The 14562-nt window shown below is 32.0% G+C and overlaps 2 protein-coding genes across 5 annotated transcripts in view; one reads left to right on the top strand and one right to left on the bottom strand.

Annotated features, from left to right (window-relative positions):
- The window catches only part of LOC126884775 (uncharacterized), a 35210-nt gene extending 26748 nt beyond the window's left edge, over window positions 1-8462 (bottom strand). The window contains exon 1 of the mRNA XM_050651000.1: window positions 8180-8462. Coding sequence (XP_050506957.1) covers window positions 8180-8338 — 159 coding nt within the window. The 5' untranslated portion in view covers window positions 8339-8462. The remainder of the gene's footprint in view (window positions 1-8179) is intronic.
- The window catches only part of LOC126884772 (uncharacterized), a 786660-nt gene that overhangs the window by 374252 nt on the left and 397846 nt on the right, over window positions 1-14562 (top strand). The gene's annotated exons all lie outside the window — the stretch shown is intronic.

The following is a 14562-nucleotide window of genomic DNA, read 5'->3' as shown; positions in this document are numbered from 1 at the left end:
AATATTTTTCGAGTTATTTGGCAGTGAATATGTTCATTTTTTCAACAAAATAACCACGCTTTTAGACGGTTTTTCGTAAATAACTCAAATCTCAAATAGTAAGTATTTTGTCGAAAAAACATTCTTAGCGAAAATATAGCCTGTAAAAAATTTAAAAAAATGGTGTAATATGTCACTTATCTACACCTAGTAGAAGCAGAGTTATAGCTAATGAAAAATAGGTTCATATTCGTCAAATTCCAAATGGAATACTTTAACGTGAAATAACCAAAAATTAAGCACATTTCGGGGAAAATTCATTACAAATTATTTAAATTGTTTAAAAAAAGCTTCATTTCTGTTTTATAAAAAAAATTCTAACATCAAAATTAAACAAGTTACGCTCAAAATAAAGTTAGTCCCTTTTGGTTTTGGTAAAAAAATCGAGAAAATCACCCCCTAATTAGTATCTTAAATAAACTTAATCGTTACGACTTCACAAGTTTCTTGACTTGTGTACATATTGTTTATACAATCTGTAAGTTTCATCGGTTCAAAGTGCTTATTATTGAAAGGGCTGTAGTTAAAAGGGGTTGAACGAGTCACTGATCACGAATGTATGCACATTTAGAGACACCAAATCTTAATCAATTTTTGTCTAACAGAAAAATAAAATAATACATGATATTCAGAAAAGCAAATCTGACTTTTTTTGTTTTTCAAGATTTTTGGTATCTCTAACAATTTTTAAGTTATTTTGAAAAAAAGCATATTTTTCAAGTAACTTTTGTTCTATAGAGTTTTTCACTAAGTCAATACTTTTCGAGTTATTTGGCAGTGAATATGTTCATTTTTTCAACAAAATAACCACGCTTTTAGACGGTTTTTCGCAAATAACTCAAATAGTAAGTATTTTGTCGAAAAATCATTCTTAGCAAAAATATAGCCTGTAGAAAATTTTAAAAAATGGTGTATATATCACGTCTCTACACCTAGTAGAAGCAGAGTTATAGCTAATGAAAAATAGGTTCATATTCGTCAAACTCCAAATGGAATACTTTAACGTGAAATGACCAAAAATGAAGCACATTTCGGGGAAAATCATTACAACTTGTTTAAAGTGTTTAAAAAAAGCTTCATTTTGGTTTTATAAAAAAAGTTCTAGCATCAAAATTAAACAAGTTACGCTCAAAATAAAGTTAGTCGCTTTTGGTTTTGGTAATAAAATCGAGAAAATCACCCCCTAATTAGTATCTTAAATGAACTTAATTGTTACGGCTTCACAAGTTTCTTGACTCGTGTATATATTGTTTATATGATCTGTAAGTTTCATCGGTTCAAAGTCCTTATTATTGAAAGGGCTGCAGTTAAAAGGGGTTGAACGAGTCACTGATCACGAATGTATGCACATTTAGAGACACCAAATCTTAATCAATTTTTGTCTAACAGAAAAATAAAATAATACATGATATTCAGAAAAGCAAATCTGACTTTTTTTGTTTTTCAAGATTTTTGGTATCTCTAACAATTTTTAAGTTATTTTGAAAAAAAGCATATTTTTCAAGTAACTTTTGTTCTATAGAGTTTTTCACTAAGTCAATACTTTTCGAGTTATTTGGCAGTGAATATGTTCATTTTTTCAACAAAATAACCACGCTTTTAGACGGTTTTTCGCAAATAACTCAAATAGTAAGTATTTTGTCGAAAAATCATTCTTAGCAAAAATATAGCCTGTAGAAAATTTTAAAAAATGGTGTATATATCACACAAGAATCTACAGGTCGAGCAAGTCTCGTAAATTTCACGATTGCGAGCCACGCTTCACGCAACCGTGTTTGCGTACTTGTGTTTCAAGTTGCGTGGTCGTACGGAGTTATATTTACCAAATTTAAATATAATCGTTTTCAAAATTAAATCAATATGTCAATATGGCTACTGGGTGTAAAAGATAAATCTTATTCTATCTGTTCTTAATGAGTTTTAGATAATTTTAGTTGTATTTCTTTGTAATTTTGTGTTGTACAAAGATTAATTTAACATTTTCTCTGGAAGTATTCATTTAGAAAGATAATTTTGTGTAACTTGATTGCTTGATTCTGTGGTGTGAAGGTGGTTAAACTTTTGTTTTATTTTTTTTTGTTTTGTTTGTTTTTGTTGTTGCGAATATATCGCAGAAAGTTTTTAGATGAAGTAATTGTATGATGAAGATAACACAGAAAATACAAGAGGGCAGCATACTTTGCAAAACAACTGTTACAATTTGAAATCAACAATTTGTTAAGTTGTTGTCTTGCAGAGGAATATTTATAATCAATGCTTGCAGGTAAAAAAAGTGACTTTTTAAAAAATTATATCTTGGAAACTAAAAATTATTTTTATTTATAATTGAAACATGTAAAAGTATAGTACTCTCAAAAAAATTTCAGCCAAAAATATTCATTTTTGTAGAGTTGACTGCAATTTTTCGACAACAGCCCTTTTTTGCCGTGAGCAGCATAACAAGTCCAGTCTCATCTGAAATCAAAGTTTCTTGTAGTTTATACCTCTGGCTAGTGAATCAACAAAGGATTTTTTATTAGATGAGGTCATTTTTGTTTTATAAAAAAAACTACTTTAAAAATGAGAAAAATTGGGGTCAAAAATGTGTTTAAACTTATGTAAAATCTTCAAATTTCATTTTTTTTTAATTCCTTCGTTCATATTCTAGCCAGAGGTATAAACTACAAGAAACTTTTTGATTTCAGATGAGACTGGACTTAGTTATGCTGCCAACGCAAAAAAACTTAAACTCTACAAAAATGAATATTTTTGGCTGAAACTTTTTTTGAGACTACCTTAAGTACTATACTTTTACATGTTCCAATTATAAATAAAAATAAATTTTAGTTTTCGAGATATAATTTTTTTAAAAAGTCACTTTTTTTACCCACAAGACCCCTTAAAAAAATGTTTGGAAGAATATGTTTGATGGCCAAGATGCATACATATATTTAGAAGGAAAGTTCCTGATTTCTGTAGTATAATACATAATACCGAAGAGGAAGTAGCCCTAAGCGCCGGACTCCACTTGCGATTTGTAGTTGTGAAGATTGAACACATTCTTTCAAATAGAAGTCAATCCATGATTATTTAGTCGCAAATGGATTGACTTGTATTTGAAACAATGTGTTCAATCTTCCTGATTACAAATCGCAAGTGGAGTGCGGCGGTAATAACACCAAAATATTCCATATAGGTCCATAGAAGGTACACAGACATTGAAAAATTCCTGGAATATCCCCGAAAACATGTTCCCTGAGAACATCCCAGGAAAATCCTGTGTCAGCATTTTAAACATTACCTGAATGTCTTATTGGAACATTCCATGAATGTCCACGAATGTTCTCTGGACATTCAAAATATATTTTGTAGACATTCCCTGGATATACCAGAAATACAGTGATGAGCGCTCTAATAACCGGCAAAATAGCACAAAAGATGTATTAAGTAGTGAGATAAAAAGACATGAAACTAGTCGAGCTGGGAAATTTAGCGATATTAACTTATACATTTAGATTGTATTGATTGTGTACCACCTTCAGACGTATCAGACGAGTTTGGAAACTACCACTGTCACAGTGACAGTTTTAGTTGACATACTCCTCCGATATGTGTAAAGGTGGGATCAATATAACGTAAATTTAAAGGTTAATTTCGCTAAATTTCCCAGCTCGACTAGTTTCATTTCTTTTTATCTCACAACTAAATATTTTGCCGGTTATTAGGGCACTCATCACTGTACATCCTTGCTGATGTGACAATACCTCCTATCTGTTTTTTCATGAGTTTTGTATGAGAGATGGAAAAACATGTTTTAAGGTCACCTCCTGTGTTCATATGTAAGTTTTGACTTGTTTTGTAGTTCATAGATAGTTTAATTTACTACAAAACAAGTCAAAAAATATCATATGAAAACAGGAGGTGACCCTAAGACAAGTTTTTAGTCTCTCTTACAAAACTCATGAAAAAACAGATAGGATGTATTATTACATCACTGACGATATGTGGCCATACCAAATAATACATCCTTGATAAATATAAACATTTTTATTGAACAAAATCTTTTCATACATTTTTTTAATGCAATTTACTGATATTCCTAAATATTTCAAAAAAATGTGTCACATTTGCTTTGTAAACCTTTCTTTTGCCTTTCGTAGCCACATATTCCGTTTCCTTCCTGGTTTTTTTGTAGACCACTTCTCTCAGCTGATTCTAAAAAAAATAAAATAAATGGTAATTTTTCTATCCTTTACAATTAACAATCAGAAGAAATATTATTTACAGATAATGATATGTATAATAATAATAGGTTTGTTCTAGCATCAGTTTGAAACCATCAGCGAATAGTGGACCAGCGCGAGTAGAGGGGATCGCACTGGTGACTGTATTATGTTCTTTTACTGACCAACTGTTTGCTGATGGTTTTTGACTAGTTTGACCGTTTGCTAGAACAAACCTAATAATAATGAATATTTTGTATTTTGACAATGACATCTGATGTGGAAGTCAAAACATTAATAAAATTATTTTTTCAAGTTAACTTTCACATGCGCGTCTTAAAATTTAATACTTATATCATAAATAACTATTAAAACTATCTTAAGAGGAAACAGTATAGATCAACAGGTAGCGAAAATGTGTTCCAAGATTGCGGCTGTAATTTTGAATATTTTTTCAAGATATTTGGCACACATATTCGTAATATAATAAAGAATGGCGGTACAGAGCCCAATTTGAAAAATATATTAATATGTGGAAATTACTCTGTAATTAAATACAATATAAAAAAAAACGAGCTTGTACCGCCATTAAGAAGAACAAAAAAATACACTTTTTTCAAATACAACTTTTTTTATCCGATTTTGTGTTATTTTGGAACTACTAAAATTTTTTATTTCATTAGTAGTTCCAAAATTACACAAAATCTAGGCATCGGATAAAAAAGTTTATTTGAAGAAAGTGTATTTTTTTGTTCTTCTTAATGGCGGTACAGGCTCATTTTTTAAATATTGTATAATTACAGAGTAATTTCCACATATTAATATATTTTTCAAATTGGGCTCTGTACCGCCATTCTTTATTATTTTACGAATACGTGTGCCAAATGCCTCGAAAAAATATTCAAAATTACAGTGACAATCTTAGAACACGTTTTGGCTACCTGTTTATCGCTACTGTATTACCTTAAAACATTGCAATTTGCTAAACCAGTATATTTTACTCTACTACTACTCTACTAGCTACCTCATTTTCCACTGTTTCTAAAGACTTGTTTACATGGGTAGAGTTTTGAGGAGAGTAGAGTAGTGGTAGTACTCTACCAAAAATGGCTTGATACCATTCACGTGAGGAGAGTACAAGTATAGTACTGATGCTAGTATAGTGAAACCGATTTTTGTATTTTTAAACACTCTTGATTATAAGTGCACCTTAAATTCTTAATTTTTTGCTTAAGCTTGTTTACTCCAAAGCCCCCTTTGCCATTCTTTCGACGATTTCATCCTCCGCAGCTTGCTGCAAACTTTTATTTCTGTAGTATACACTACCTAAATTCCATAAACACTGGTATTCGCCGTATTATAGCTCTACAAGTTTTAAAGTTTCATCTTCGGTGAACTTCATTTTCACTATTTACACAAAACACAATTCCAGCCAGAATGACAGCGCCCCCATGTACTCTCCTACCTACTCTATTCTGCCATAATTGAGCGTGTTCCATGGGTAGAGTGTGCAGCCGAGTAGACATTTTGGCAGTAGTGGTGGTCATAGAGTAGTTACTTTGCCATAGGTTGCCAGTCACTCTACTTTAACTCCAACTATACACTCTACCAGCTATTCTACTGTGCTGAGCATTTTTACAGGTAGAGTTACTCTACTCTATCAAGTACTTGCATCATTACTCTACCCGTGTAAACAAGTCTTAAATCTACTGAATGAAAATCTACTTAATCTTAATCTACTCTTAATGAAAAATGTCTAAAATCATTTACCCACCTAGTATTATTGTAGAATTTAAGACAGTCCAGTGCCTTATAAATAATTTCAATATGAATATTTTTCCCTTTAATTCTCCTTTGATACCACTCCATTTTAGATTTTGGGGAACTTATTTCATTGTGTTTATAGACCATATTTATTGAAGGAACCCAATCTGGAGATTGTTATTATCTATTAAGTCGGCTGGTTTTCCTATAAGATTAAAATGTTAACATCTTCAAAAATCGTTACTGTTGTAATTGTAACTTACCAGATATAAAATGATTACAGCAGACAGGACAGGAAAATTTTCATTTCGCTAGTAAAACCTGTACATTGTATTGCATTTAACCATTGTTGTCTCTCAGATACCTTATTTAGTTCAGTTTAAAAGTGAACTTTATCTTGACTTTATCACATTTCACACTTCAAAACACAACACCAATGAAGCATATTATCTTTCTAAATGAATACTTCCAGAGAAAATGTTAAATTAATCTTTGTACAACACAAAATTACAAAGAAATACAACTAAAATTATCTAAAACTCATTAAGAACAGATAGAATAAGATTTATCTTTTACACCCAGTAGCCATATTGACATATTGATTTAATTTTGAAAACGATTATATTTAAATTTGGTAAATATAACTCCGTACGACCACGCAACTTGAAACACAAGTACGCAAACACGGTTGCGTGAAGCGTGGCTCGCAATCGTGAAATTTACGAGACTTGCTCGACCTGTAGATTCTTGTATATATCACGTCTCTACACCTAGTAGAAGCAGAGTTATAACTAATGAAAAATAGGTTCATATTCGTCAAACTCCAAATGGAATACTTTAACGTGAAATGACCAAAAATGAAGCACATTTCGGGGAAAATCATTACAACTTGTTTAAAGTGTTTAAAAAAAGCTTCATTTTGGTTTTATAAAAAAAGTTCTAGCATCAAAATTAAACAAGTTACGCTCAAAATAAAGTTAGTCGCTTTTGGTTTTGGTAATAAAATCGAGAAAATCACCCCCTAATTAGTATCTTAAATGAACTTAATTGTTACGGCTTCACAAGTTTCTTGACTCGTGTATATATTGTTTATATGATCTGTAAGTTTCATCGGTTCAAAGTCCTTATTATTGAAAGGGCTGCAGTTAAAAGGGGTTGAACGAGTCACTGATCACGAATGTATGCACATTTAGAGACACCAAATCTTAATCAATTTTTGTCTAACAGAAAAATAAAATAATACATGATATTCAGAAAAGCAAATCTGACTTTTTTTGTTTTTCAAGATTTTTGGTATCTCTAACAATTTTTAAGTTATTTTGAAAAAAAGCATATTTTTCAAAATTTAAATTTTTAAAAATTTTACTTTGAAACCAAATTTTTTCAAAAATAAGCACTTTGAATCAATGAAACTTACAGATCATATAAACACAACATAAGTAAAATAATTTGTGGAGCGGTAACGATTAATTTCATTTAAGTTGCTAATTAGGGGGTGGTCTTCCCGATTTTTTTTGCAAAAACAAAAGGGACCAACTTTATTGAGCGTAACTTGCTTAAATTTAATGCTAGAAACTTTTTATAAAAACAGGAATAAAGCTTTTTTTAACAGTTTAAAAAAGTTATATTAGGTTTTCCCCAAAAAGTGCTTAATTTTTTGGATATTTCACGTCGAAATATTCTATTTAAAATTGGGTGAATATGAATCTATTTTTCATTGGCTATAATTCTGGTTCTACGAGATCCAGAGACCTAACGCGTACACCGTTTTTTTTTACTTTTTCATATGCAATATTTTTGCTAAGAACGTTTTTTTCGACAAAATACTTACTTTTTGAGTTATTTGAGAAAAACCGTCTAAAAATGTGGTTATTTTGTTGAAAAATGAACATATTCACTCGCAAATAACTCGAAAAGTGTTGACTTGGCGAAAAAGCTCTATAGAACAAAAGTTACTTAAAATTAGTCAGTTTACCCATTTCCGGACTTAATTTGGACATATATTTTTTCACCCCCAATAGGGGGTGAAAGTCACCCCCAGGGCAAAAGCACACATCGGCACAATATCACTTTTTTTCTTTGACATGTAAGCTATACGTATGCCAAATTTCATGTCAATCCAAGCGGTTCTTTAAAATTTAGAGCAAAAACCGTGAAAGAATGGACTAATTTACCATTTGCCCAGCCGGTAAATTAAAACTATTTTCGTTCGTCATTTCTATCCAAAGTCCTTCTTGTCCATTGTTCTTGATCTGAATTCCTTTGATGTGCCTCGGAGGCAGGGCACTGATCACAGTCATGAGCACACATACCGCGAAAACGACTTTCTCCATTTCTAAACCGACTTGTAGCACTGTCACTGGCTTCGATGATAACAAACAAATAACAGTATCAAAAGACGATTCCTCCTGCGCTGTTATTAAGATCCCGACTACGTATTTGGACGATATAAATTAAGCATTTTTATATTGATAATTGTAAACATGTTTGTAATCTTTTGTTGTCTTATTGATGCGGGCGGCAGGGCAGGACTCACCACGGACTCAGCTTTCGCAAAAAAAATTCATTTTTTCAAAATGTTCAGGACTGAAAATAAAGCAGATAGCAAGTTGAAATTTTTTTTGCGTATAGAAGTGTACTGTACCTTTCATTTTCAATTTTGCAAAATTAAAGTCAATTAACACCACAGCGTCAGGAATTTTTTAAATAAACATTAATTATTGGTGCTACGCGCAGGACAGCGGATAGTTTGCTCTGATTGGGCATTCCAATGACCTTTGATAATGATTGATACATTTTAATTTTTATTACATTTCGATATAAATAAATAAATTTGTTTATTGCAAAATAAAAACACATACTTTGTCATTTGAAATAACACTTTTATTAGAAAAAACTTTCTTTGTTCATATATTTTAACTTGGAGAATAAAAGTTTATTATTTTTAAACATCTGCAATTGTTTAAACAATATTTCACAAACAATAATAAAATTAGTTTTATTTTTGTGGATTTTTTTTTCTCTGATTCTGGCCTTGGTTTAGAACTAGAACCTTTAGCCACGTAATTGTATAACTTATCACTAACTCAGGTGTAATGTGTAGTGTGTGTGTTGAGTAAGTGTCTTGTTACTTTGCAAAGTCGACGTCATTGTCTATGCAAAGAGACGCTAATTGTATCTGAACGTCTGCGGTCCCTCCGGTGAGTACCTATCCCACAAGGACAGAAACTATTTTCATTTATTAATTTATAATAATTCTTGTGGAATTAAAATATTAAAATACAACAAAATATAGAGTAAGAAAATAATATATTAGATAAAAATTGTAAGAAATTTTGGTGGAAATCAACTTGTGTGAATCGAACACCGCTGTCCTGCGCGTAGCACCAAAAATTAATGTTTATTTAAAAAATTTCCTGACGCCGTGGTAATTAATCGATTTTAATACGAAGCAAGCTTTCAATCCTAATAGCAAATAATTAATATTGAAAAATATCAAAAATTACTAAAAGATTTTTAAATTGAAAACTTACTGGTACATCCCCATGTATACACCTCCAAGACTTCTACAATTTGCAAGTCATATGGATGCTGCAGTAAAGACGATAGGGAAGGAATTCTAAACTTTGCAATTCAAATCCCCCGTCTGCAGCCGGTTAGGAACTGAAAGATGCACCATAGTTACTCTACTGAGTAATAAGAAAATAAAATAAAAATGTGTGTACCATTTTTATATATTCGGCTGCAATACGAAGGAAAAACAATCTTACTTTTTAATTAGAATAAGGAGTGCAGCCAGTCCCTTTAACTGCAATTTTCTGCTCTTATTGGAGCTTCATCAGAAGGAACGTAGGCACTGTTCTCCTTAATCCAATCAAATCGCATCGAAATGTTTTTCCAAATATTGCAGCCAAAATGATGGTATTGGGTGGCTAGCGCCATCTGGCCGTAAAAATACGAAGCAAGCTTTCAATCCTAATAGCAAATAATTAATATTGAAAAATATCAAAAATTACTAAAAGATTTTTAAATTGAAAACTTACTGGTACATCCCCATGTATACACCTCCAAGACTTCTACAATTTGCAAGTCATATGGATGCTGCAGTAAAGACGATAGGGAAGGAATTCTAAACTTTGCAATTCAAATCCCCCGTCTGCAGCCGGTTAGGAACTGAAAGATGCACCATAGTTACTCTACTGAGTAATAAGAAAATAAAATAAAAATGTGTGTACCATTTTTATATATTCGGCTGCAATACGAAGGAAAAACAATCTTACTTTTTAATTAGAATAAGGAGTGCAGCCAGTCCCTTTAACTGCAATTTTCTGCTCTTATTGGAGCTTCATCAGAAGGAACGTAGGCACTGTTCTCCTTAATCCAATCAAATCGCATCGAAATGTTTTTCCAAATATTGCAGCCAAAATGATGGTATTGGGTGGCTAGCGCCATCTGGCCGTAAAAATACGAAGCAAGCTTTCAATCCTAATAGCAAATAATTAATATAGCGGCGCTAGCCACCCAATACCATCATTTTGGCTGCAATATTTGGAAAAACATTTCGATGCGATTTGATTGGATTAAGGAGAACAGTGCCTACGTTCCTTCTGATGAAGCTCCAATAAGAGCAGAAAATTGCAGTTAAAGGGACTGGCTGCACTCCTTATTCTAATTAAAAAGTAAGATTGTTTTTCCTTCGTATTGCAGCCGAATATATAAAAATGGTACACACATTTTTATTTTATTTTCTTATTACTCAGTAGAGTAACTATGGTGCATCTTTCAGTTCCTAACCGGCTGCAGACGGGGGATTTGAATTGCAAAGTTTAGAATTCCTTCCCTATCGTCTTTACTGCAGCATCCATATGACTTGCAAATTGTAGAAGTCTTGGAGGTGTATACATGGGGATGTACCAGTAAGTTTTCAATTTAAAAATCTTTTAGTAATTTTTGATATTTTTCAATATTAATTATTTGCTATTAGGATTGAAAGCTTGCTTCGTATTTTTACGGCCAGATGGCGCTAGCCACCCAATACCATCATTTTGGCTGCAATATTTGGAAAAACATTTCGATGCGATTTGATTGGATTAAGGAGAACAGTGCCTACGTTCCTTCTGATGAAGCTCCAATAAGAGCAGAAAATTGCAGTTAAAGGGACTGGCTGCACTCCTTATTCTAATTAAAAAGTAAGATTGTTTTTCCTTCGTATTGCAGCCGAATATATAAAAATGGTACACACATTTTTATTTTATTTTCTTATTACTCAGTAGAGTAACTATGGTGCATCTTTCAGTTCCTAACCGGCTGCAGACGGGGGATTTGAATTGCAAAGTTTAGAATTCCTTCCCTATCGTCTTTACTGCAGCATCCATATGACTTGCAAATTGTAGAAGTCTTGGAGGTGTATACATGGGGATGTACCAGTAAGTTTTCAATTTAAAAATCTTTTAGTAATTTTTGATATTTTTCAATATTAATTATTTGCTATTAGGATTGAAAGCTTGCTTCGTATTTTTACGGCCAGATGGCGCTAGCCACCCAATACCATCATTTTGGCTGCAATATTTGGAAAAACATTTCGATGCGATTTGATTGGATTAAGGAGAACAGTGCCTACGTTCCTTCTGATGAAGCTCCAATAAGAGCAGAAAATTGCAGTTAAAGGGACTGGCTGCACTCCTTATTCTAATTAAAAAGTAAGATTGTTTTTCCTTCGTATTGCAGCCGAATATATAAAAATGGTACACACATTTTTATTTTATTTTCTTATTACTCAGTAGAGTAACTATGGTGCATCTTTCAGTTCCTAACCGGCTGCAGACGGGGGATTTGAATTGCAAAGTTTAGAATTCCTTCCCTATCGTCTTTACTGCAGCATCCATATGACTTGCAAATTGTAGAAGTCTTGGAGGTGTATACATGGGGATGTACCAGTAAGTTTTCAATTTAAAAATCTTTTAGTAATTTTTGATATTTTTCAATATTAATTATTTGCTATTAGGATTGAAAGCTTGCTTCGTATTTTTACGGCCAGATGGCGCTAGCCACCCAATACCATCATTTTGGCTGCAATATTTGGAAAAACATTTCGATGCGATTTGATTGGATTAAGGAGAACAGTGCCTACGTTCCTTCTGATGAAGCTCCAATAAGAGCAGAAAATTGCAGTTAAAGGGACTGGCTGCACTCCTTATTCTAATTAAAAAGTAAGATTGTTTTTCCTTCGTATTGCAGCCGAATATATAAAAATGGTACACACATTTTTATTTTATTTTCTTATTACTCAGTAGAGTAACTATGGTGCATCTTTCAGTTCCTAACCGGCTGCAGACGGGGGATTTGAATTGCAAAGTTTAGAATTCCTTCCCTATCGTCTTTACTGCAGCATCCATATGACTTGCAAATTGTAGAAGTCTTGGAGGTGTATACATGGGGATGTACCAGTAAGTTTTCAATTTAAAAATCTTTTAGTAATTTTTGATATTTTTCAATATTAATTATTTGCTATTAGGATTGAAAGCTTGCTTCGTATTTTTACGGCCAGATGGCGCTAGCCACCCAATACCATCATTTTGGCTGCAATATTTGGAAAAACATTTCGATGCGATTTGATTGGATTAAGGAGAACAGTGCCTACGTTCCTTCTGATGAAGCTCCAATAAGAGCAGAAAATTGCAGTTAAAGGGACTGGCTGCACTCCTTATTCTAATTAAAAAGTAAGATTGTTTTTCCTTCGTATTGCAGCCGAATATATAAAAATGGTACACACATTTTTATTTTATTTTCTTATTACTCAGTAGAGTAACTATGGTGCATCTTTCAGTTCCTAACCGGCTGCAGACGGGGGATTTGAATTGCAAAGTTTAGAATTCCTTCCCTATCGTCTTTACTGCAGCATCCATATGACTTGCAAATTGTAGAAGTCTTGGATGTGTATACATGGGGATGTACCAGTAAGTTTTCAATTTAAAAATCTTTTAGTAATTTTTGATATTTTTCAATATTAATTATTTGCTATTAGGATTGAAAGCTTGCTTCGTATTTTTACGGCCAGATGGCGCTAGCCACCCAATACCATCATTTTGGCTGCAATATTTGGAAAAACATTTCGATGCGATTTGATTGGATTAAGGAGAACAGTGCCTACGTTCCTTCTGATGAAGCTCCAATAAGAGCAGAAAATTGCAGTTAAAGGGACTGGCTGCACTCCTTATTCTAATTAAAAAGTAAGATTGTTTTTCCTTCGTATTGCAGCCGAATATATAAAAATGGTACACACATTTTTATTTTAATCGATTTTAATTTTGCAAATTGCAAATGAAAGGTACAGTACACTTCCATAAGCAAAAAAAAATTTCAACTTGCTAGCTGCTTTATTATCAGTCCTGTAACATTTTGAAAAAATGAATATTTTTTGCGAAAGGTGGATTGCAAAATTTATTTTGCAAAATTTATTGAACCGATCTTAATGAAATTTATAGTGTTGTTTTAGTGTATCATAAAGTTTTTCTGGGTGAAACATGAAGGTTCTAAGTGTAGCATAAATGGTTGAAAAACGTAAAATGCGAATACTTGTTTTTGTATGGTTTTTTCGCAATTATTGCTATTTTTCAACTAGGATGACTATTTTTTAAATTTTTATCCAAATTTATATTGTAGGAAATTTAATTACGCAACTTATATGTCAGTACAACTTTTCTCGGAAATGAATACTTTTAAAGTTATAATCAAAAAACGAAGAAAAACATCGAATTTTTCCTTCATTTTTTTACATTTTGATTATTTAAACAATGTTCCGGACCTTTTTGAGAGGAAGGATAACTCAAATATTATTATTTGAGTTATTTTCAAGCAATTTCTGCAAAAACATTTGAATCACCTCTCAACGTCCATCTCAAAACAGATGCGCCCTGGACTAAAAACTTTTTTCAGAGTCAACACGTTATACTAATAACATCAAGCTCCTAATAAATTAAATCAATGTATAATAAATATTATTACAAATAGATTCAATAACTCAAAAATCCATTGATTGTTCTCAAATCTATCGTAAAACACTCTAGACGCGATAAAACGCTCTGAAAAGATAATAATATAAAAAATTCAATTTTAGAAAAGCTGCCATAAAATATGATGTTGATCGTTTCATTTTACGCTCTTTGTTTTATCACATAGCAATAAATTCTTGCGCTGACAATACACGGCAATTTTGAAAAGGCGATGAAGTTTAATGGACGTGAATTTAATAAAAAATACAATGTCTACTGTTAACTAAATACTACTGTATTTTTTCTGCGAATGAACGACAATAAAAAAGTAATTAAATTACATATTTTATTGGAGTTTCGGCTTCCAATCAGAAAATCGTTCTCAAAATGCAGGTACATACTACTTTTTTCAAATGCAGTTGCGAGCAATTCTACGAAATATTTTGTCGCATAGCTGATCTTTGCCAACAAATAAAAGAACAAATATACATAAGGAAGTCCAGAAAGTAGAAAGACAAGGACAACTTGCCGCTACAGAAAAATGGAGAGAGTTAAGGAAGATCATG

The sequence above is a fragment of the Diabrotica virgifera genome, chromosome 5 (genome assembly GCF_917563875.1).
Source record: "Diabrotica virgifera virgifera chromosome 5, PGI_DIABVI_V3a".
Classification (NCBI taxonomy): Eukaryota; Metazoa; Arthropoda; class Insecta; order Coleoptera; family Chrysomelidae; genus Diabrotica; species Diabrotica virgifera.
This window is presented reverse-complemented; position numbering and strand designations above follow the sequence as displayed.